Raw genomic sequence first — 22000 nt, 5'->3', positions numbered from 1 at the left:
CATTACTGGATGTGGAAGGACTGCAGAACTTAGACCTGATGGATTGGTTGTGGGATCACTTATTTCTGTCAGTTGCAAGCTGCCTTCACTGTTGGATGCAAGTAGTCCTGAGTTGTAGGTCCAGCAGGTTGATACCTCATTTTTAGGTATGCCTTGTGTTTCTTTTGTCACACTTTCCTGCACTAGTCATTCATTCTCTTGCAATGCCCGAGAACTTTGGAACATTTGCTCTTCCCCGTTGTGCCATTAGTCATCTTTCTTGCAGGCCTGAAAAGATTGCAGCCACTTTCAATAAGTGCTACGTTCAGAATGCACCTTGCCTTTAAAATATGTTGACGGCTTTAAGTGGTGTTGGACCCTCATGAACCCCTAAGCCTTCGCCTCCCCTCCCCACAGTACAAATTAATGGGGACCATGAGGTTTGTCTGTTGCCTGCATTGGAAACAACAGGCACAGGTTAATCAAACAGCGAGATTACACTGTCCATTTTTGGGGATTGACAGTTTCTTCCCCCAAATCTGAATGAATGTGATGCTTTACTGTTTTGTATTGTACCTTTTATCCTTACTTAACTTGTTATCTCCTGCTTTTACTATTCCATACACCTTGTGCTATTCTTATACATATCAGAAGCAACTCCTTCACAGATTTGTGCCCGTGGCCCTCACACCTCTTCAAATTTCTTATCTAAACTTAAGAGCTCATAGATTGGTGAATAACATGGGATAATTCAATCCAAATACCCCAGTGTAATGTCAGTTTTTTAAAGTGCTACCTCAAGACACTGAATCTCCCCTCCACTACTGAACTGTATACTATGCAGATACTAAAAGCACTGTGAGACGTGCATTGAATCATTTGCCCTCTATTGAAGCTGATGCAATACCCCAACAGAGATATATAAATTTAGCAGCAGCTTAGGCTCATGATAATGGATCCTAGATTTGATTGGAAGTACTAATTTCCCTTAGCAGAATGGTCAATACAGGAATATAGATTTCAAGTAATTGACAGAAGAACTGGAGGGGAGTTGAGGAAAAATATTTCACCCAAAGGGTAGTGGGAGTCTGGAACTCATTGCTTTAAAGGTTAGCAGTGGCATTTAAAAAATGCTTGAATATTCAGTTGAGAAAATGTAGGACTATAGAATAAGAGCTGAAAGTGGTGTTAGATTTTATGGACCTTTTTTGACCAGCACAGACATCATGGACCAAATGGCCTCACATACCATAATGTATTCTATGTTTTATATCCTATTACATTCAGGAATGATGGCTGTAACTCTACAGCCCCTCGATGCTCTAGGAATAGGCTGGTAGATGGGGGAAGCACTATGTGTCCTGCCTGCCTGGTGCCTCCTTTCCAGGCCTTTTATGCTCATTGGGGGTACCCAGGTATTCCCCTGCACTCATCTCCCCTTCCCCACTGCCCTGTTTCTCTAGCTCCTCACATACCTTTTCTGACAACATTTAAATTGTTGAAGGGCAGGTCTACCAGGTCAAGTGGGCTCACACTTTACTTTGACTTTTACACTGGTAGTGGGGAGGCCCCATCCCCATTGTAGAATTCGTGCCTGATGTTACGGTGATTTTGTGACACCGATAGCATGGAATTAAGAGTCTAACATATATGTAATACATATGATGAAGTACTTTATTTGTTGTCACTTCAACCTTTTGCTTCTGTTTTTATGATAAATGAACCTTGACTATCTTACGGCATGTGAAAAACGTGACCTCATCCATTATGGGTCTTCAATGCTCAAAAATCTCCATTCTGCACTCTGAAAGAATAGAAACACTTTGATCTTCTAAAGAACAGCTGAAGCTGGATGCTATACTGACATGTATACTGCTATACTGACACCCATGCTATACTGACACCCAGGGGCTGAGGTCCGGGATGTAGCGGAGAGGGTATTCAGGACTCTTAGGGGAGAGGGAGATCAACCCCAAGTCATAATTCATGTGAGGACGCATGACATGGGGAGGTTAAGGGAAGGGGATATTAAGCAGAAATTTATGGAGTTGGGGTGGAAACTAAAGGCCAAGTCAGAAAGAGTGGTTATCTCCAGACTCTTGCCTGTGCCACGGGATAGTTTAGAGCGGAATAGAGAGAGGGAAAGTTTGAACTCGTGGCTGAGGGGATGGTGCAGGAGGGAGGGGTTCAGGTACTTGAGCAATTGGGGCTCATTCTGGGGAAGGTGGGACCTCTATAAGAGTGATGGTCTACACCTGAATCAGAGGGGAACCAATATCCTGGGGGGTAAATTTGCAAAGGCTATGCAGGGAGGTTTAAACTGATTCGGAGTGGGGGTGGGATCCTGAGTAGAGGGGGTGAAAGTGAGGGGGGCATAGATGGGGACTGCAATGCACGGCATCGTGGGGTGGGGCGGAGCAGGGTTTGAAATGCGTATACTTTAATGCGAGGAGTATTCGCAATAAAGTGGATGACCTTGCAGCGTGGATCAGTACCTGGGACTTTGATGTTGTGGCCATTTCAGAGGCAAGGATAGAGCAGGGTCAGGAATGGTTGTTGCAGGTCCCGGGGTTCAAATGCTTCAGTCGGAGCAGAGAAGGAGGTAGAAGGGGGGGAGGGGTAGCATTATTAGTCAAGGATTGTATCACAGTGTCAGAGAGGAAGTTTGATGAGGACTCGTCTGTTGAGGTAGTATGGGTGGAGATTAGAAATAGGAGAGGAGAGGTCACCCTGTTGGGAGTCTTTTATAGACCTCCTAAAAGTTCTAGAGAGGTTGAGGAAAGGATTGCGGAGACGATCCTGGTTAGGAGTGAAAGTAATAGGGTAATTGTTATGGGGGACTTTAACTTTACTAATATTGATTGGAATTGCTATAGCTCTAGCTCGTTAGAGGGGTCAGTTTTTGTACAAAGCGTGCAGGAAGGTTTTTTGACTCAGTATGTAGATAGGCCAACTCGAGGTGAGGCTATATTGGATTTGGTGCTGGGAAATGAGCTAGACCAGGTGCTAGACTTGGAAGTTGGTGTGCATTTTGGTGATAGTGACCACAATTCGGTTACGTTCACCTTAGTGATAGAAAGGGATCGGCATGAACCTCAGGTCAGTAGTTTTAGCTGGGGGAAGGGTAATTATGAGGCTATTAGGAGAGAATTAGGAAGCATAGGTTGGACTAGGAGACTACAGGGACTGGGAACGTCCGAAATGTGGAGTGTTTTCAAGGAGCAGCTACTGCGAGTCCTTGATAGGTATGTCCCTATCAGGCAAGGAGGAATTGGTCGAGCTAGGGAACCGTGGCGCACTAAAAAAGTTGATTCGCTGGTTAAAAGGAAAAAGGAGACTTATGTTCGGATGAGACTTGAGGGCTCAGGTAGTGCACTAGAAAGCTTTAGATTGGCTAGGAGGGAGTTGAAGAGTGAGTTAAGAAGGGCTAAAAGAGGACATGAGAAGGCTTTGGCTGATAGGATTAAGGAGAATCCTAAGGCGTTCTATAGATACGTTAAGAATAGAAGGTTGGTTAGGGCAAGATTAGGGCCAGTTACAGACAGCAGAGGGAAGTTGTGTGTGGAACCGGAAGAGATTAGAGAGGCATTGAACCAATATTTCTCTTCGGTGTTCACGCAGGGGGACATAAATGTAGCTGAGGAGAACACTGGGTTACAGGGGTGTAAACTAGACAGTATTGCAGTTGATAGGGGGGATGTGCTGGATATTCTTGAGGGTTTGAAAATAGATAAGTCCCCTGGGCCAGACGGGATTTATCCTAGGATTCTCTGGGAGGCAAGAGAGGCGATTGCAGAGCCTCTGGCTCTGATCTTCAGGTCATCGTTGGTCTCAGGTATAGTGCCGGAAGATTGGAGGATAGCGAATGTTATCCCATTGTTTAAGAAGGGGAACAGAGACTTCCCCGGGAATTATAGACCGGTGAGTCTTTCTTCTGTTGTGGGCAAGGTTTTAGAAAAAATTATTAGGGATAGGATTTATAGTTATTTGGAGAGTAATGAATTGATTGGAGATAGCATGGTTTTGTAGCGGGTAGGTCGTGCGTTACTAACCTTATTGAGTTTTTTGAGAAAGTGACCAAAGAGGTGGATGGGGGTAAGGCAGTTGACGTGGTATATATGGATTTTAGTAAGGCGTTTGATAAGGTTCACCATGGAAGGCTTCTGCAGAAAATGCAGATGTATGGGATTGGGGGTAATCTAGGTAATTGGATCAGGAATTGGCTAGCAGATAGGAGACAGAGGGTGGTGGTTGATGGTAAGTATTCGTCATGGAGTTCAGTTACGAGTGGTGTGCCTCAGGGATCTGTCTTGGGGCCACTGCTGTTTGTAATTTTTATTAATGATCTGGATGAGGGTATACTTGGGTGGATTAGTAAATTTGCTGATGACACCAAAGTCGGAGGTGTGGTAGATAGTGAGGAAGGGTGTTATAGTTTGCAGGGAGACTTGGACATTTTGCAGAGCTGGGCTGAGAGGTGGCGGATGGAGTTTAATACGGAGAAGTGTGAGGTAATTCACTTAGGCAGGAATAACAGATGTGTCGAGTATAGGGCTAACGGTAGGACTCTGAATAGTGTGGATGAACAGAGGGATCTAGGTGTATGTGTACATAGATCCCTGAAAGTTGGGAATCAAGTAGATAAGGTTGTTAAGAAGGCATACGGTGTCTTGGCGTTTATTGGTAGGGGGATTGAATTTAGGAGTCGCAGCGTCATGTTGCAACTGTACACAACTCTGGTGCGGCCGCACTTGGAGTATTGTGTGCAGTTCTGGTCCCCACATTATAGGAAGGATGTGGAGGCTTTGGAGAGGGTGCAGAGGAGGTTTACCAGGATGTTGCCTGGTATGGAGGGGAGGTCCTATGAGGAGAGACTGAGGGATTTGGGGTTGTTTTCGTTAGAAAGAAGGCGGCTAAGAGGGGATCTTATTGAAACATATAAGATGATTAGAGGTTTAGATAGGGTGGATAGTGATAGCCTTTTTCCTCGGATGGAGAAATCTAGCACGAGGGGGCATGGCTTTAAATTAAGGGGGGGGTAGTTATAGGACGGATGTCAGGGGTAGGTTCTTTACCCAGAGGGTGGTGAGGGATTGGAATGCCCTGCCTGCTGCAGTTGTAAATGCGCCTAGTTTGGGGGCGTTTAAGAGATCCGTGGATAGGTTTATGGATGGAAAGGGATTGGTTTAGGTTAGAGGGTCATTCTTTTTTAACTGGTCGGCGCAACATCGTGGGCCGAAGGGCCTGTTCTGCGCTGTAATGTTCTATGTTCTATGTCTCTATGATCAGAATAATATTAATTGTGGTCAGTGTCATTACAAAATATAACAACTAACTTGAAAGCCAGGTCAGTAAAATACATTTAAAATGGATGCCAGACAGGTGGATGTTAAGTGGTATTACATTATTGACATTCTTTCCCTTTGACAGCTGGTATTTAATTCAGTTATTAAGTAAGGATTGCAAATTGTTCCTAACATCTGTAAAATTCACAATTCAGACATGCTGTAAGAGTAGAAACTAGTATGCATTTTTCAAAGAGGACTAATGCTTCCTTGTCAGATGATTAAGTGTATAAATAATCATGTAATTGTGGAGAAAGATCTTCTGTGGTTTTTAAAAAGATAAATTATGGATGTTTAATTAAAGATTGAACATTAAGCCAAGCCGTAGGGTAGTGCTCAGGCTTTTTATTGAATGAACTATTGATGAGAAATAAGTGGTTATTGATCATCCTGTTGAAGTAATACATATCAAACTGGTGGCTATTAACATCATAGACAAGTTTTGATCTCTGAATATATTTTGAAATGCTGAAATAAATTAACCCCTCTACTACCAAAGGAGATATATTAACAGACAATGGTTAAAATCGCTGTTGCTTTTTTGATTTTTTTTTAAAACTTACTTTCACCAGTTCTGTTAGAACAATACATATGCTTTGATATAGTTATAGTTCTGTGGGTTCTGGGGACGCTCTGATAGCTCGTTCAAGTGAACTTTTGTTTCTGAGCCAAGGTGCTGAATGCTGTTAGATTGCTGATCTGCAGTAGGCATTCCATTCACACGTGTACTCCAGCAGATTTGACTGGATGGTGATCAAAAGAAACTTGACTGTTCCTTTCACTGTACTAGGGATCATTGAATCCTAGTGTAGGAATGCCACCCATATCCCTGTAAAGTCAACTGAACTTGTACAGCTCAGAGATCAAACTGTAGTCATTCCAGTCTCTATGGACCAACTATTTATTGGATGAACCATCAGGGACATAAGAACATAAGAACATAAGAAATAGGAGCAGGAGTAGGCCATCTAGCCCTTTGAGCCTGCCCCGCCATTCAATAAGATCATGGCTGATCTGTCGTGGCTCAGTCCCACTTTCCCGCCCTCTCCCCATAACCCTTAATCCCCTCTCTTATCAAGAACCCATCAACCCGCTTCTTAAAAATATTTAGCGAGGCAGCCTCCACCACTTCAACGGGCAGAGAATTCCAGAGATTCACCACCCTTTGAGTGAAGAAGTTCCTCCTCAACTCCGTTCTAAACCGCCTCCCCTTTATCTTGAGGCTGTGCCCCCTAGTCCTACTGTCTTTTTTGAGCGGGAAGAGTCTCTCCACCTCTATCCTATCCATCCTATTCATCATCTTATACGTCTCAATGAGATCTCCCCTCATTCTTCTAAACTCTAACGAGTACAAGCCTAGTTTATTCAGCCTCTCCTCATAGCTCAATCCCCTCAACTCCGGTATCAGCCTAGTAAACCTCCTCTGCACTCCCTCCAGGGCCAAAATATCCTTGCGCAGGTGCGGCGCCCAAAACTGCACACAGTACTCCAGCTGCGGCCTCACCAATGCCCTGTACAGCTGCAGCAAGACCTCCCTACTTTTATATTCAATCCCCTTTGCTATGAAGGCCAGCATCCCATTCACCTTCCTGACCACCTGCTGCACCTGCAAGCTGGGTTTTTGCGACTCATGCACAAGGAGCCCGAGGTCCCTCTGCACCGTCGCCTGCTGCAGTTTTTCGCCACGTAAGTAATAGTCCTTCCTACCATTCTTCCTACCAAAGTGGACCACCTCGCACTTGCCAACATTAAATTCCATTTGCCATTTCCTGGCCCATTCGCCCAGCCTATCTAGATCCTTCTGCAGACTCTCCACACCCTCCGCACAATTTGCCTTTCCCCCAATCTTGGTGTCATCAGCAAATTTCGACACCCTGCACTCGGTTCCCTCCTCCAGATCATCTATATAAATGGTAAATAGCTGAGGCCCCAGCACCGACCCCTGGGGCACCCCACTAGTCACCAACCGCCAATCCGAATAGCACCCATTGACCCCTACTCTCTACCTCCTATTTGACAACCAATCCTCTATCCACGCTAACACCCTACCCCCAACTCCATGTCCCCTGACCTTCTGCAATAACCTCTTGTGAGGTACCTTGTCAAACGCCTTCTGAAAATCCCAATAAATCTTATCAATGAAGAGTAATCACTTATGTGATTCTGTAATTAATAACATTAGTTACATCTAAAATAACATTGTTGCAAACACAATGTAAATCATACCCATATTTTGCTTCCCAATATCAAATATGCAATATGACACATTAAAGATGTACAGCCTAGTGAAGAATGTGACTTATCAGGGGGATTAGATGGGTAAGGAATGTGACAGATTTAAGGGTGACCTATAGGGTAGAACATACTGTATTAAATAGCTGCACAATATCAAAGAGGAAGGTTGAGATTGAGATGTACTATATTCATGGGAATTCAGCTAGGTTAATTTTTATGATCAGAAGGTGCTTGAATGGAGTGCTTTACCCTGATTTCCTGATGTCTTCTTGCCACACAAATGCAAAAGATGAACTTTTACTTCTAACTTCAAAAAAAACTTTATTTTACATAACTTAAACAAAATGCTTATTTTAATATTTATCAGTATACAGGGAAAAGGTGAATCCTCAATCAGACTGGTTCCCTCACCCTGATTAATTGAATAAATAGAATTAGAAATTACTAAACTTACTTTTTAAATTCTGTATTGTCTATGTATTGAATCTCAGAATGAGAGGTATTGAAAAATTTTCCTGGAAAATTTTCCGTAATTTTTATTTAGGTCAGAACTAAAATAAAAAGTAAGGCTTTAATTTGAAAGATGGAATCATGGTCAGGAATTGACTGATGTTCAGCTACATATTCTGACTCAACAGTATTTGGTACAACTATTTTTATTTAAATATCACCTTTATTTTCTATTCTCTTTATTCATCAAGTTCTGTAATTCCTCCCTAAACTGAGGAATGTACAAACGTATTGCTGATTTTCATATGACATAGATGTCAGTATGGGCAGGTATTTCTGCACTAGAACAATTGTGCCACATTCACTGATTACATTTCATGAAATGGTGATACTTCAATCCATGGAAGAATGTCACAGCCGCCCTTACTCCATCCCTGTATAGCAGGAATAGCAAAGTCATAAAGACCTCTCTTCACAAACTGTTTGGAAAGTGACTCTGACCCCATTTCCTGTTTAATAGTACAGGTGGCTTCCAACGATCACCTGCTAGAAGGGTTGAATGGATATCATGACACAAAGATTGGGCTTGTTTGATCTGTTATCTGCAGTTGATCACACTTGCTGACATCAAGATTCTAGATTTCCTCTTGTTCTGTTCCAATGGCAAAATTATGAGATGAGAGGACTTTCAGCCATCCACAGTCTCACTCCTTACACTACTTAAGGCCAAGGATCTCCCAATCCATGAAGAGTCAATTTGGGACATCTCCCCCTGGAGGATGGGACAGAGTAGCGTTTTTGCACAGCACAAGACTACATGGGTTGTGAATAGAAAACCTGCTTGTTTTTTTCTAAGCATTTCTTTTCTGCATGTGTTGGTTTATTGATCAGTTGTGGCAAGGGAACCAATTTTTTAAAAATGAATTCTGTCCACTTTGAACTATCAGCAATGGTGCGTGCCAGCAACACATGGACATGCCTTGTATCCCTGGAATTGAGGACACAATGGACACAATTATGAGGCTGCAGTCAAAACTAGTGCAGTTCAGAGATGGGTCAAGGAAAATGATTCCATCTTGCAAAAGGAAGCCTGAATCTGTAAACTAAAATTTCTTTACAGATTTTAAGATTGGAATTGATTAATTATTGTATTCCAACTCCTCGCATTCTAAATTTTGCAAGCTAATTACATCTGTGCTGCTTTTCTCAACTGTTTGTTTTCTCTGCATTTAAACTTGGAGTCTTTATTTGTCCTCATTTTTGCTTTGCATTTGTTTCAAGTCAGGCGAGTGAAGCCCGTAGCGGTTTGATGCTCAAATGTTCCAAGTGTGGAGTTGTTTCAACTACAGCATTATCTGCCACCATCACCAGTAACGCCATGTTAGTCTCATCCATTTGATCTCTAACTCTTGCATCATGGGTAACTTTAAAAGAGAAAGTATCCCTTTTTCTTGGCCTGTTTCAAATGTCAAAAAATAAATGTAACTATAATAGATATGTGATAATGTATATACTTTGGAATATTAAATGTCAGAAGAAGCCTTGCAGCCCATTGTGCCTGTGTCAGCTCTTTGAAAGAGCTATTGAATTGATCCTAATCCCATTCCCCACTCTTTCCCCATATGTCTGTATGCGTGTACTCCTTATTTAAATCAGTCCGCATTCCTGCTCCTGATCACTATCCAGTGACCCTTGCATGATCACCTGATGCTGACAGGATTAAATCTGCATGTGGTGCCACCCACTGTCAAAGAGCCTCCTATAAGGTTCAGGAGTAATATGGACACTTGGATTATGCTTGTGTCAGCATAATCCATAGCTCAGCATGATTCAGCATCTTCTGGAGAATGGGTGGAAACCAGAATAAAACTACCCATTTTACTTAGTGAAGAAGATCTGTTTTAATTAGTTTATTCTGTCCCACTTTCCATGCCTGTCTTTCATAGTGGTTATTCACCTGAGTAATTCTCATTTTCAAGGATAGCTCAGTCAGAAACATTTTTGTTAACAATGATGCTGCTTTAGTGACAGCACACCACTATATGTGAAATTATCTGCCAAGTTACTTTTTATTAAAAAGGCATGTCACCTCTTCAGTCTTCATATTCTGTCATTTCTGTGTGCACCTTTGGACTGCACTGCATTTTAATATGAGAAACATTGACTATTCAAAAGTTTCATGACCAATAAATTGGCAACTTCCCTTTTATTTGATATCCTTTGGTGCAGGCACTAAATCATTTCCATTTGCTCTAGTTGTTGTTCAAGTAATTAACCTGCATCCTGGGTGTTGAAACAATTGCTATTGTCCTTATTGTTCAGTCAGTGGCATCATCCAATTCTAGCTTGAATTGATCCATTTTCTTTGCCTAGACATGGTGAGCCTTTGTCTCAAGCCTTGAATTTGTCACTCTCACTTTCCTGACACTTGCTCCACTTCCATTGCTATTCATTCACTTTACTGGGTATTAACCGATCAGTCATTTTTCCTCCCAGAATTTAATGAATTACTTCTTGTTCCCAGTAGTTTATCTTCATTCGTTCTTGGGATGTGAGCATTGTTGTCAAGACCAGCATTTAATTTCCATCCCTAATTATCCTTGAGAAGCAGGTGGTGAGCTGCCTTCTTCAGCCACTGATTTTGGAGAAGGAGTTCCAAGATTTTGTTTAAGCAACAGTGAAGAAATGATGATATACTTCCAAATTTGGATAGCGCATAAAGGGAACTTGTAGGTGATGGTGTCCCCATTCAACTGCTGCTCTTGTCGTTCAAGGTGACAGCGGTTAAGGGTTTGGAAAGTGTTGTCAAAGGATCCTCAGCAAGTTGCTGCAGTGCATCTTGTATATGGTACACTCTGCTGTACGCTGATACACACTGCATGTCAGTGGTGAAGAGAGTGAATATTAAAGATGGTGGATGGGGTGCCTATCAAGCAGGTTACTTTATTCTCGATAGTATTAATCTTATTGAATATTATCTGGAGCTGCACTCATCCAGACAAGAGCAGAGTATTCCATCGCAGTCTTGACTTGTGCCTTGTAGATGGTGGACAGGCTTCAGGGAGTCAGGAGGTTAGTTTCTGTCTGTTGAATTCCCAATCTCTGACCTGCTTTATTTATATTGCTGACCCTGTTAGGTTTCTGGCAACCCCCAGGATGTTGTTGGTGGTGGCATGGCCATACCATTGAAGGCCAAATAATAAATAATTTCTCTCTGTTGGAGACCATCATTGTCTGGCATTGTAGCACCAATATTGCTTGCTGCTGATCAGCCCAAACCTGAACATTATCCAATTCTTGCTACTTGCGGGCACAGACTATTCATCCTTCTTCTAACTTCATGTTGGAAGGAAGGACATTGATGAAGCAGCTGAAGATGGTTGGACCTTGGACACATCCCTGAGCAACTCCTGCAACTACATCCTGGGGTTGAAATGATTGACCTCCTGCATGCACAACCAACTTAACTTGTGCTAGGAATAACTCCAACCAGTGTGGCATTTTCCTCTTGATTCCCATTTTTTTCACTTTTCTTGAAATCTTTGATGCCACACACTCAGTCAAATGATCCCTTAATGTCAGGTACTGTCACTCTCACTTCAGCCCTTGAGTTCAGCTCTTTTTTCCACGTTTGGAGCAAGTGGTGTCTGGATATAAAATTTATTTAGTAGTGTCACAAATAGGCTTACATTAACATTGAAATGAAGTAACTGTGAAAATCCCCTAGTCGTCTCACTCTGGCACCTGTTCAGGTACATTTGCAGTGTTAATGTAAGCCTAAAAAAGAAGTAAAAAGCTAAGGGAGAATTTAGCATGGCTAATGCACCTAACCAGAATGTCTTAAGGACTGTGGGAGGAAACCGGAGCACCCAGAGGAAACCCACGCAGATACAGGGAGAACCTGCAGATTTGAACAGACAGTGACCCAGGCTGAGAATTGGACCCAGGTCCCTGGCGCTATGAGGCAGCAGTGCTTGCCACTGTGCAGCCCACATCTGGACCTGTGTGGCCCTGGCAGAAACCAAACAGAACATAGGTAATCAGGTTGTTGCTGAGAAAGCACCATTTGAAAACACTGTCAATGACATCTTTGCTGATAATTGCGAGAAAATTGAGGAATGGGTAACTGATCACTTTGGATTTTTCCTTCTTTGTGGACTGTACATACCGATACAATTTACCACATTTTCCTCTACTTTGGCAGTACTCCAACTACTTGGCGAATTGTACAGCTATTTCTTGAGCACAAGTCTTCTTACTACAGTCAGAATGGTGTCAGGACCCAAGCCTTTGCCATATTCAATACCATTAGCTATTTCTTGATATCATCTGGAGTGTATCAGATTTTCTAAAGATTCACATTCATGATGGTGAAGACATTAGAAGGAAGCCAAAACGTATCAGTTTCTTGACACTTCTGACTGAAAATGATTGCAAATGCTTCAGCCTTGTCTCTTGCACCGACATACTCGGACCCCCATCTCTGAGTACTAGGATGTTTGTAGAGCCGCCTCCTCCAGTCAGTTGTTCAATTAACCACCACCATTCACAACAGGATCTGACAGGACTGCGGAGGTCAGATATGGTCCATTAGTTTGAATGATGTCATGTCTATCACATGATGCTTCTGCTGTTTAATCTACATGTTTTCCTCTGTTGCAGCTTCATCAGGTTAACACATTTTTAGGTATACCAGTTGCTGTTCCTGGCATGCTCTCCTATACTCATAGCTGAATGAGGATTAGTCCCCTGACTTGATGATAATCGTAGAATGAGGGATAGTCTGGACCATGACATTACAGATTGATTTAAAAATATAATGAAATAATATTCTGCTGCTGATGATGATGGCTGGCCCAAAATGCTTCATTGATGCCCAGCTTTGAGCTGCTAGATCTGTTCTGAATCTGTTCCATTCAGCATGGCGATAGTGCCACACAACATTTGTAAGGTGTCTTTAGTGTGAAAACACAACTTTGCTTCCGCAAGGACTGTGTGATGGTCACCCCTACCATTACAGTCATGGACACATGCATTTGTGACTGATAGAGATCAAATGGGTTTTTCCCCATTGTTGGTTATATCATCATCTGCCACAGGTCCAGTCTGGCAGATATAATCTTCAGGGCTCAGTTAGCACTCTCAGTAGTAGTGATAGACATTAGTGTATATTCTGCATCCTTACTACTCTCAATGCTCTTTCAATTGGTGCTCAACATGGAGAAACACTGATTCATCAGCTGAGGGAAAGCAGAAGTTGTAATTAACAGGAAAATTCTTTGTCCATGTTTGATCTAGTGTCATGAGATGTGCATGGCGGCACAATGGCTAGTTCTGCTGCCTCACAGTGCCATAGACCCAAGTTCAGTTCTGGCCTTGAGTTCTCCCTGTGTCTGCATGGGTTTCCTCCAGCTGTTCCAGTTTCCTCCCACAGTCCCAAAATGTACAGGTTAGGTAGATTGAGCATGCTAAATTACCCCTTAATGTCGAAAGGTGTGAGGATTAGGGAGATTGACCATGCTAAATTGTCACTTAATGCCCCAAGATGTGTAGGTTGGGGGAATTAATGGGATATATAAGTAGGATTACAGGGATAGGGCCTGGGATGGGATGCTTTGTTGGAGAGTCAGGGCAAACTAAATGGGCTGAATGGACTCTTTTTGCACTGTAGGGATTTTATGATTTCTTTGGGTCCAGAATCAATGTTAAGGGCTCGCAGGACCAATCCTTTCTGACTGTGTGCCATTGTACCACCACCTCCAGTGAGGATGCCCTGTGATTAAATCAAATCACTTTTCCTTATCCTCAGTGTTAAATCAGTAGCCTTTCCTTGTTCTCTGCATTGAATGATTACCTTTTCTCGTCCTGATGTATGAATCATTTACTTTTCCATCTTTCCATTAATGAACCAGTCGCTTTCCTTTGGCCTGAGTAATATATTGTTCCCTTTCCCTTGTGTGTTATGTTAGCCATATTTTTGAGTCTCATAATTCAAATAATCACTTCCCTCAGTACTGTAAAAAAAAATTTTGACAAAACCTCTGTGTTTTCAACTATATGTTTGTACCTTTGATTTTTTTTGGAAAAAAAAATGTTTTATTTTGAAGTCAGATATGCCTGACTTAAAAAGATACATGTATTTTACCTGTTGCTTAAGAGAGGCAGGCAAATGAGTTGTTTAAGGCTTTTATTAAATATATTACTTCATGATTCTCAGTGTATCTAAAGCACAGACTGGTGCAGACCCACCTCAAAGGGATACTGGATCTTTATTCTGTAAGTCTGTATGAGATGATATTTCTACAGCAGTTTGTGATTAACAATGCAAGATATATCATTGTATGTTTCAGCTCCAATGAAAAGTGCTCTCCACAGCTTTCTATTGCACTTCTTTATCAATGTTGTAAAATGTACTGATAAGGTGCACTTGCATAAATCACATTGTTTTCTGTTTCTAGTTTTATCAGACAAGTACAATTTGAAGTTGCATTTGAGGGGATTTCTGTGGTTCAGTGGATTAGCTGTTGATTTAGAAAACTGGAATCAATGCAAATCTGGTGCACCAATTTCTGTGCCCAGTTTTCAGAACATAAGAAATAGGATCAGGAGTTGACCATATGTGCCCTCACACCTGTCCTTCCATTCATTATGACAATAGCTGATCTTCTGCCTCAACTTCTCTTTCCCACTCACTATTCTTTCATTCCCCTGAGAGATCAAAAATCTATCACAGCCTTAAATATAGTAAGTGAAGGAGCATCTACAAATTCCTGCAGTAGATAATTCCAAAGATACTCAACCCTTTGCATGAAGAAATTTTTTATAATGAGTCTTAAATTATGAACCCCTTGTCCTGAGGCTAACTGTTCTAGATTTAATGTAAATGTGGGCCATCTCCAACACAAAGCTAGCTATTGAAATTGAAATACTTTCAATCTTTTGAATTGTCAAGAGATAAACTGTTAAAATACCTGAAAAAGCCTCCAGTTTATTATGCAAAATGTTCTTCAGGATAACAGTGATTACACTTTAAAAGTACTTAATTGGCTGTAATCCACTCTGGGACATCTCAAGATTGTGAACATTGTTACATAGATGTAAGCCTTCTCCTTACTTCTTAAAACTGCTGTGAAATTGGGTGTTAGTGATTGAGAAAAGACAGCTTTACAGACCAGAAATTACAAGTCTCTTAGAGGCCTCAGTGAGGGAACGTTTATAGGATAGATGCTCTTCCAAATCTAAACCTTCAGGAGATAGCTTAAAGTAGAACACCACAGGCTTCGCTTCAGGCTTGGATGTGGCTGTCTGGTATGGAGAAGTAAAGACTGCAATACTGCGCCTACATATGCCATTTGAGCTCGAAGCGAATGCGGATGCAAAACATCATGAGATTCGGAAGATAAGAATCTCACTGGTGAGATCTTGTTTTTCACTTACGTCTGGATCATTTTCGCTGTCCTGGAAATGTTCTGTGAGGCAAATCTTTTTTAAAGAAAAGAAAACTACCCTACCCAATTCATCATAAAATAGAAGGATAGTGTACAGCACTGAAATAGGGTATAGAATCATAAAGCATAAAAGGAGTCATCATATCTCGCATGATGCAAGTTCATGGATTGGTTGTCTCACCTCACTGAAGACAAATATCCATCACATAGCTGAAGTAGGATCATGTTTTTTCATGTTGATGTCAGATGGACAATGTTTCTGGATTTATTTTTAATGGTGAGTTCTACTATTATGTTTGCTCTGAGGAGACTTTAGTCCTCCTATCTGGGGCTCAAATCCACAATTGGCTATTGCCTAGTGATATCCACTGAGTGAGAGGCAAGGAAGCTAAGGTATTTCTTGGAATTAGTGTAGTGTCAAGATGACACTTTCAGTGATTGAAATTTAAACTAAAACAACTGTTATGATAGACTTGATAATCTGATAACTAAGCCAAGCACTGTAAATCATTGATCAGCTGGTCTAACACTGCTGCATTTGGGAGGAATGGACTTATTACTCAGGTAAATCTGCAAACCAGTGTCAACTTGGACAAGAAACATGCTCTGTAGTGCTACATCTGTGCAATTTTAGCTGGCTAAATTTCAGCAGTATACCACAAACACCAGCATTACCAAAGCATTGGTTCTGCCAATCTGCTCCTCTCCTTTTTGGATTTGAGTAAGGTGAGTGTTTCTATGAGAAAAGTGTGAACTTTGTGACAGACAAACAGAAATTCTGCACATGTGCATTTCTCAAAGCTTCATTAAGAGGCTGAATGATCCCTTCAGGATCTTGAATCCCTCTATCAAGTCTCCTCACAGCTTTCTTTCCTCCAAGGAAAACATTCCCAACCTCTCCAATCTATCCTCATAGCTACAATTCTTTAGCCCTGGAATCATTCTTGTGAATGTCCTCTGCACTCTATCCAGTACCTTCACATCCTTCCTCAAGTATGGCACTGTAATTAGATGCAGAAGTCCACATGAAATTTGACTAGTGTCTCATATGAGTTCAACATAACTTCTTGCTCTTGTACTGAATGCCCTTATTAATAAAATCTAAGCTCTCTCCAACTGCTCAGCCATCTTCAATTACACCAGTCCGTATACACTAAGATCCTTTTGTTCCTGCACCACCTCTAGAATCACAAAATTCCTACAATGCAGAAGGAGACCATGCAGGCATCAAGTCTGCAGCAACAGAGGATCCCATCCAGGCCCTTTCCATAACCCCACATATTTACCCTACTAATCCCCCAAATTTACCCATTTTGGGATTTAGCATAGCTAATCCACCTAATCTGCACATTTTTAGATTGTGGGAGGAAACTGGAGTACCTGGAGGAAACCCACACAGATGGAGGGAGAACATGCAAACTCCACACAGACAGTCATCCAAGGCTGGAATTGAACATGGGCCTGGGTGCTGTGAGGCAACAATACTAACCACTGTGCCACCCTACTATTTGTTTTAGTTTATTTTCTACAGCCTCTCCATATTCTTCCTGCCAAAATGAATCACCTCACACTTCTTTCCATTGAACACTAATCCAAGAGTTGCACACTACTAAAAAGGGGATTGAAGTCACAAGTGGTGGTTTAAAGCCATTTATTAAGAACCATCAGTTTAATAGACAGGAAAGACATAGAACCTATAATAGATGAGATGGTTTACCAGTTCCAAATCAGATGCAAGGGCAAATGAAGCAGGGTGATAGTGTCAGTCTCTCCTGTTCTCTTGAGAGTAGAACGTTAAACTGGAGCCAGCATAGATCCATTTCAGGCTTCTGCCCAAAGTGTTTTTTTTCTTTTTGACTACCCAATACTTTGTTTACAGAGGGCTTGTGGACCTCTCAAACTAATCAGTCATTAAACCACATTTTCTCACCAAATCTCCAATTACTAAGCAACAGACAAGTATATACAATATACAAGTATCCTTGTATATACCTTTCTTTTTCCAGCCTCAGCTTGCTCCTGGATGTGAGTGTCACAGGCAAGGACAACATTTGTTGTCCATCCCTAATTGCCCTTGAACCGAGTGGCTTGCTGGGTTATTTCAGAAGCCAGTTTAGAGTCAACCACATTACTGCAGATCTGAAGTCACGTAGACTAGAGCAGATGAGGATGGCAATTTTCTTCTTTAAAGGGGCATTGGTGAACCAGATGTTTTTTCTACGAGCCAATGATAGTTTCATCGTCACCCTCACAGAGACCAGTCTTATGATCCGGAATTTATTGAATTAAAATTCTACAAGCTTCCATGGTGGAATTTGAACCTGTATCTCCAAAGCATTAGACAGGACCTCTGCTCTACTAGACCATTACACTACTCCATTGCTTCTCTTGTATAACATTATTAAGAGGGCATGACGCTTCATCTTACCTGGCACAGGAATACGTACATGAAGGCTTGTGACATAGCTAACATCCTTCTGGATAGCAATGGATAATTGGCTTGAGTCTTTGTTATCTCCTACCATGGCTACAGATTTTTGTAAACTTGGGACTAAGAATTATTGCTTTAGCGTTTCTTCCAAAACTGTTATTTCTAACAATTCTGCAATAATTCTTAGAACTACTGCTTTCATATAATTCTAGTTGCAAACAGTAACGTAAATGCAATCTTGCTGATTCCACATGCGTAGAAATAATTTATATAGCTCCTTATTGTGTCCACAGAATATCCCACTGCACTTCAGAACCAAAGTATTGTTTTTGAATTGTACTCATTTTTATATAAGTAACTTTGCCAGTTGTGCGTAAAGTCACACAAAAGCAAATGGTTAAATTATCAGTTAAATTTACTCTGATGACACTGATTGTGGAAGGAATGTTAGACAACACACCAGCATAACTCCCTACTCTTTAGTGCCAGAGGGTAGTATATGTCCATCTGGGCAGACAGAAAACATTCTAATTTGAAAGAAGCAGTTTTGATAATGCAGTACTGTCACCATACTGCACTGAGTTGTCAGCCTACATTATGGACTTAAGCTGTGTAGTGGGATTTAAACCCATGAGCTGCACTTTATGGCCCTTCCTGTGAGTGGGATTTTCCAGTCTTGCCAAAGTCAACAGATTTTTGAACAGCTCGCTGCATTTTCAGGTCTCATCCTCACCACAATGGGGCTGAAAAATTCTGGCCCATGACATTTCAAATCAAATTTCAGAGCTCTGCCTACTGAACCAAACTGGCACTTAACACAATGATACATCAGTAATTGGCCCCAGGGCCAGAATACTCTGCAATATATCCTTATCCATGAAACCAGATACATATCCACTGGTCTGGGTAACCAGATATCTACTGCACTAGAGGAAGTTTTGGAGCAAGTCAGAGTTCTAAAGATCATTCAAAAGGCATTTACAGAGAAGCTTACCATATTGGCAGCTTATTGCCTTTACACTGCACAGCTGTGAGCATTACAGTTTAGTCTTCACAACACTTCAAATTAAACCATGAAAACTGGCTGAAGCAAGTATATAATTAGAGTGAGGTTGTTAAGAGACCTGATCTGTGAGAAACAAATGCCCTGACATCATGGAGCTTTAGAAATCAACAACTTGTATTTATCTGATGTCTTTGACATAGTAAAATATTCCAGGACACTTCAGAGATGTATTATCAAACAAAATATATCAGCGAACCACAATAAGGAGGTATTGGGCAGGGTAGAAGGGGACATTTTTGTGGAAGTGAAAATAGGCTGTTTTAGTTAGCGGGAAAGTTCAATGATTAGTGCACAGTCCTAAATTGCTTAAGTGGTTCTGAAATCATCTCTATATACTTCCTGCATATAACAGCACATTCTCAGGTCTCTGTCTGAATAGTAACATTCTCAGGAACCCTCTGGCAACAGACTGTCCAGGGACCTCCTGCCATTATTTACACTGTGAGGGACCTCTGTTAATATTGTCACACCACTGGAAATCTGGTAACATTGACAAAGCTGAAGGAATCATTGGAAATAATGAAATATCCTAATAATGAGACACCTATAGTATTGACATGCTCTCAGGAACCAACAAATGACAATATGACCAGAATTCTACAGCCATTCATGCCAGCTGCCATTGCCAGAGAGTACGGAGAATTTGGTGCTCAGCTAAATCTCTGTTCACTGCAGCAGGATGGGAGAATCTCACTGGCATGAACAGCCTTAGAATCCTGCCCCATATTACTGAGGAAATACAGTCACAATCTTACAATGTGAGTAGGGGACATGCCAGTTTCTGAAAGACTGCATCAACAACTTGAAGGATAATTATTGCAGAAAATATTAGAATCCTTACAGTGCAGGAAAAGGCCTTTCAGCCAATCAAGTCTGCACTGAGTCTCTGAAAGAGCATTTTTCCCACATTCTATCCACTTAACCCCAAGCATTTGCTAAGGTTAATCCACTACACCTTTGGACTGTGGGACGAAACTGGGACACCAGAGGAAACCCATGCAGACACAGAGCGAAAATGCAAATTCCACACAGACAGTCACCCAAGGCTAGAGTTGAATCCGGTCACCGTTATGAGGCAGCAGTGCTAACCACAGTGCCACAGTGCTGCCAGAAAAAAATGAACTAGAAAGTCAGCATATACAGCACTCTGATGATCTCAGTGACCTCTTGAATCATCTTGCAGAACTGCTACCCTGTGAGAATCCCAGTTTGAAAGTCCAGTTTGATTTGCTGTTTAAGTTAAGAACTTAACACTACATCTCAAAAAAACTTTGGGCACAGAATTCAAATCTCACTCTTCTAAACTGTGAGCTGGTGACTGTCTATACTGAATATAATTGATCACATTTACCATTTTAATTAAGACTACCGTTCTTCTCTCTCCCTCAAGGGCATCCCTGTGGAGCTCGTGCGTTGTTCTGCCATTGCTGGCACTGACCTGGATGTCAGCAGTTCTGGCAATGACTGACAGGAGATCGATTTTGTTTCAAATACTGTTTGCTGTTTTTGACTCCATTCAAGGCTTTGTTATTATCACAGTCCACTGCTTCCTGAGGCGAGAGGTATGTACAGTCACATGATAAACTTCTGCTCTACAAATCAATTGCACTCCTCAGAGGTATAACCATGAAAGCAACATTTTTGAAAAATGCCTGTGCTAAGGCTGGCTGACAGTGGAGCTCTCTGGTGCACAAGTATGTCCCATGTGGCTCAAGCTGGTGAACAGGGATTGGAAGTTGAGGTTGTTTGTCTCCTGCCCTGAGACCAGGCATGGGGTTGGAAAGGTCTGAATCATACATTAAGGCAAGGGAAATCCAATATTGTGGCGAAGCCTTTAAACCTGAAGGAGGTTAATATCTGAGAATGTCACTCCACTACAGTGGCATATTTATAGGAGTTCTTAGAGCCTCATAGAAACTTATAAAATTCTAACAGGGTTAGACAGGTGGATTCAGAAAGAATGTTCCCAATGGCTGGGAGTCCATAACTAGGTGTCATAGTTTTAGGATAAGAGGATAAACCTTTTAGTACTGAGGTGAGGAGAAATTTCTTCACCCAGAGGGTGATGAATGTGTGGAATTCACTATCACCGGATGTGCTTGAGGCCAAAACATTGTCTGATTTCAAGAAGAAGTTAGATACAGCTCTTGGGCCTAAAGGGATCAAGGGATATGGGAGGAAGGGGGAATCAGGATATTTAATGCGATGATCAGCTGTGATTATGATGAATGACAGAGCAGGCTCGAAAGGCTGAATGGCCTACTCCTGCATCTAGTTTCCAATTTGGTTGCAATATGTGGAGTTACGGGGATAGGGCCTGGATGGGATTGTTGGCAATACAAACTCGATTGACTGACTAGCCTCCATCTGCACTATAGGGATTCTATGACTTACCAACTAAGCTTGCAGTGCATTTCTAATTGTAATGTATGCACTCAGCAGTGAAACAGTAATTCCAAAGGAATTCCAATCATGGGAAATTTACATTGGAATGCAATAGACAAAGGGACGAAGCAAATTGTGCACCATTTTTGTCCTGTTTTTGGGTCACTAATGAAATTAAATGGACAAAGATTGGATAAAATGAGTGCATGGGTTGTGATGCATGACTAATCTCACCCATGTATTGCAATGCAAGCAACGTGCAATCTCTAAACAGATTGCACCACCCTCACTGACACACTTCCCTTTCTCTCACAAAACAAGGTGGTGCATAATCAAAGCCAGCAATGCTTAACAACCATATATCCTCACCTTAATGGAAGAGATGGTAGTCACCATATGAGAGCAGCAATGACTGAGACCATGGCCAGTGGCAAGACTGAAACATTGAAGCTGACTTTATGGGCAGAATTTTATTGGCTCGCCCTGCCCATTAAAGCCAGTAAAATCACACGAGAGCCGAGAAATCAGGATCATGCCTAATTTCTCAGCTCTCACAATTTTACGAGAGCCAGATTTCTGATGAGGTCAGCCTCTCGCCAGAAATATTTAAAATATTTAAATGTGAATTTCTATCTTTTTAGTGAGCCCGTTGCTGAATCGC

At 41.6% G+C, this 22000-nt stretch overlaps 1 protein-coding gene across 6 annotated transcripts in view; it reads left to right on the top strand.

Annotated features, from left to right (window-relative positions):
• Window positions 1-22000, top strand: part of adgrb2 (adhesion G protein-coupled receptor B2) — a 930376-nt gene that overhangs the window by 830977 nt on the left and 77399 nt on the right. For 5 of the 6 annotated variants that reach the window (XM_080211622.1, XM_080211621.1, XM_080211619.1 and 2 more), the window contains 2 exons: window positions 9291-9389; window positions 20345-20516. In XM_080211622.1, the coding sequence (XP_080067748.1) occupies window positions 9291-9389; window positions 20345-20516 (271 nt within the window). The remainder of the gene's footprint in view (window positions 1-9290; window positions 9390-20344; window positions 20517-22000) is intronic. The other variant, XM_080211620.1, reaches the window with a different exon arrangement.

Source organism: Carcharhinus amblyrhynchos, chromosome 24 (assembly GCF_965287045.1).
Source record: "Carcharhinus amblyrhynchos chromosome 24, sCarAmb.v2.hapA, whole genome shotgun sequence".
NCBI classification, from domain to species: domain Eukaryota; kingdom Metazoa; phylum Chordata; class Chondrichthyes; order Carcharhiniformes; family Carcharhinidae; genus Carcharhinus; species Carcharhinus amblyrhynchos.
Note: the sequence above shows the minus strand (reverse complement) of the source record. Positions and strands in the feature narration are given on the sequence as shown.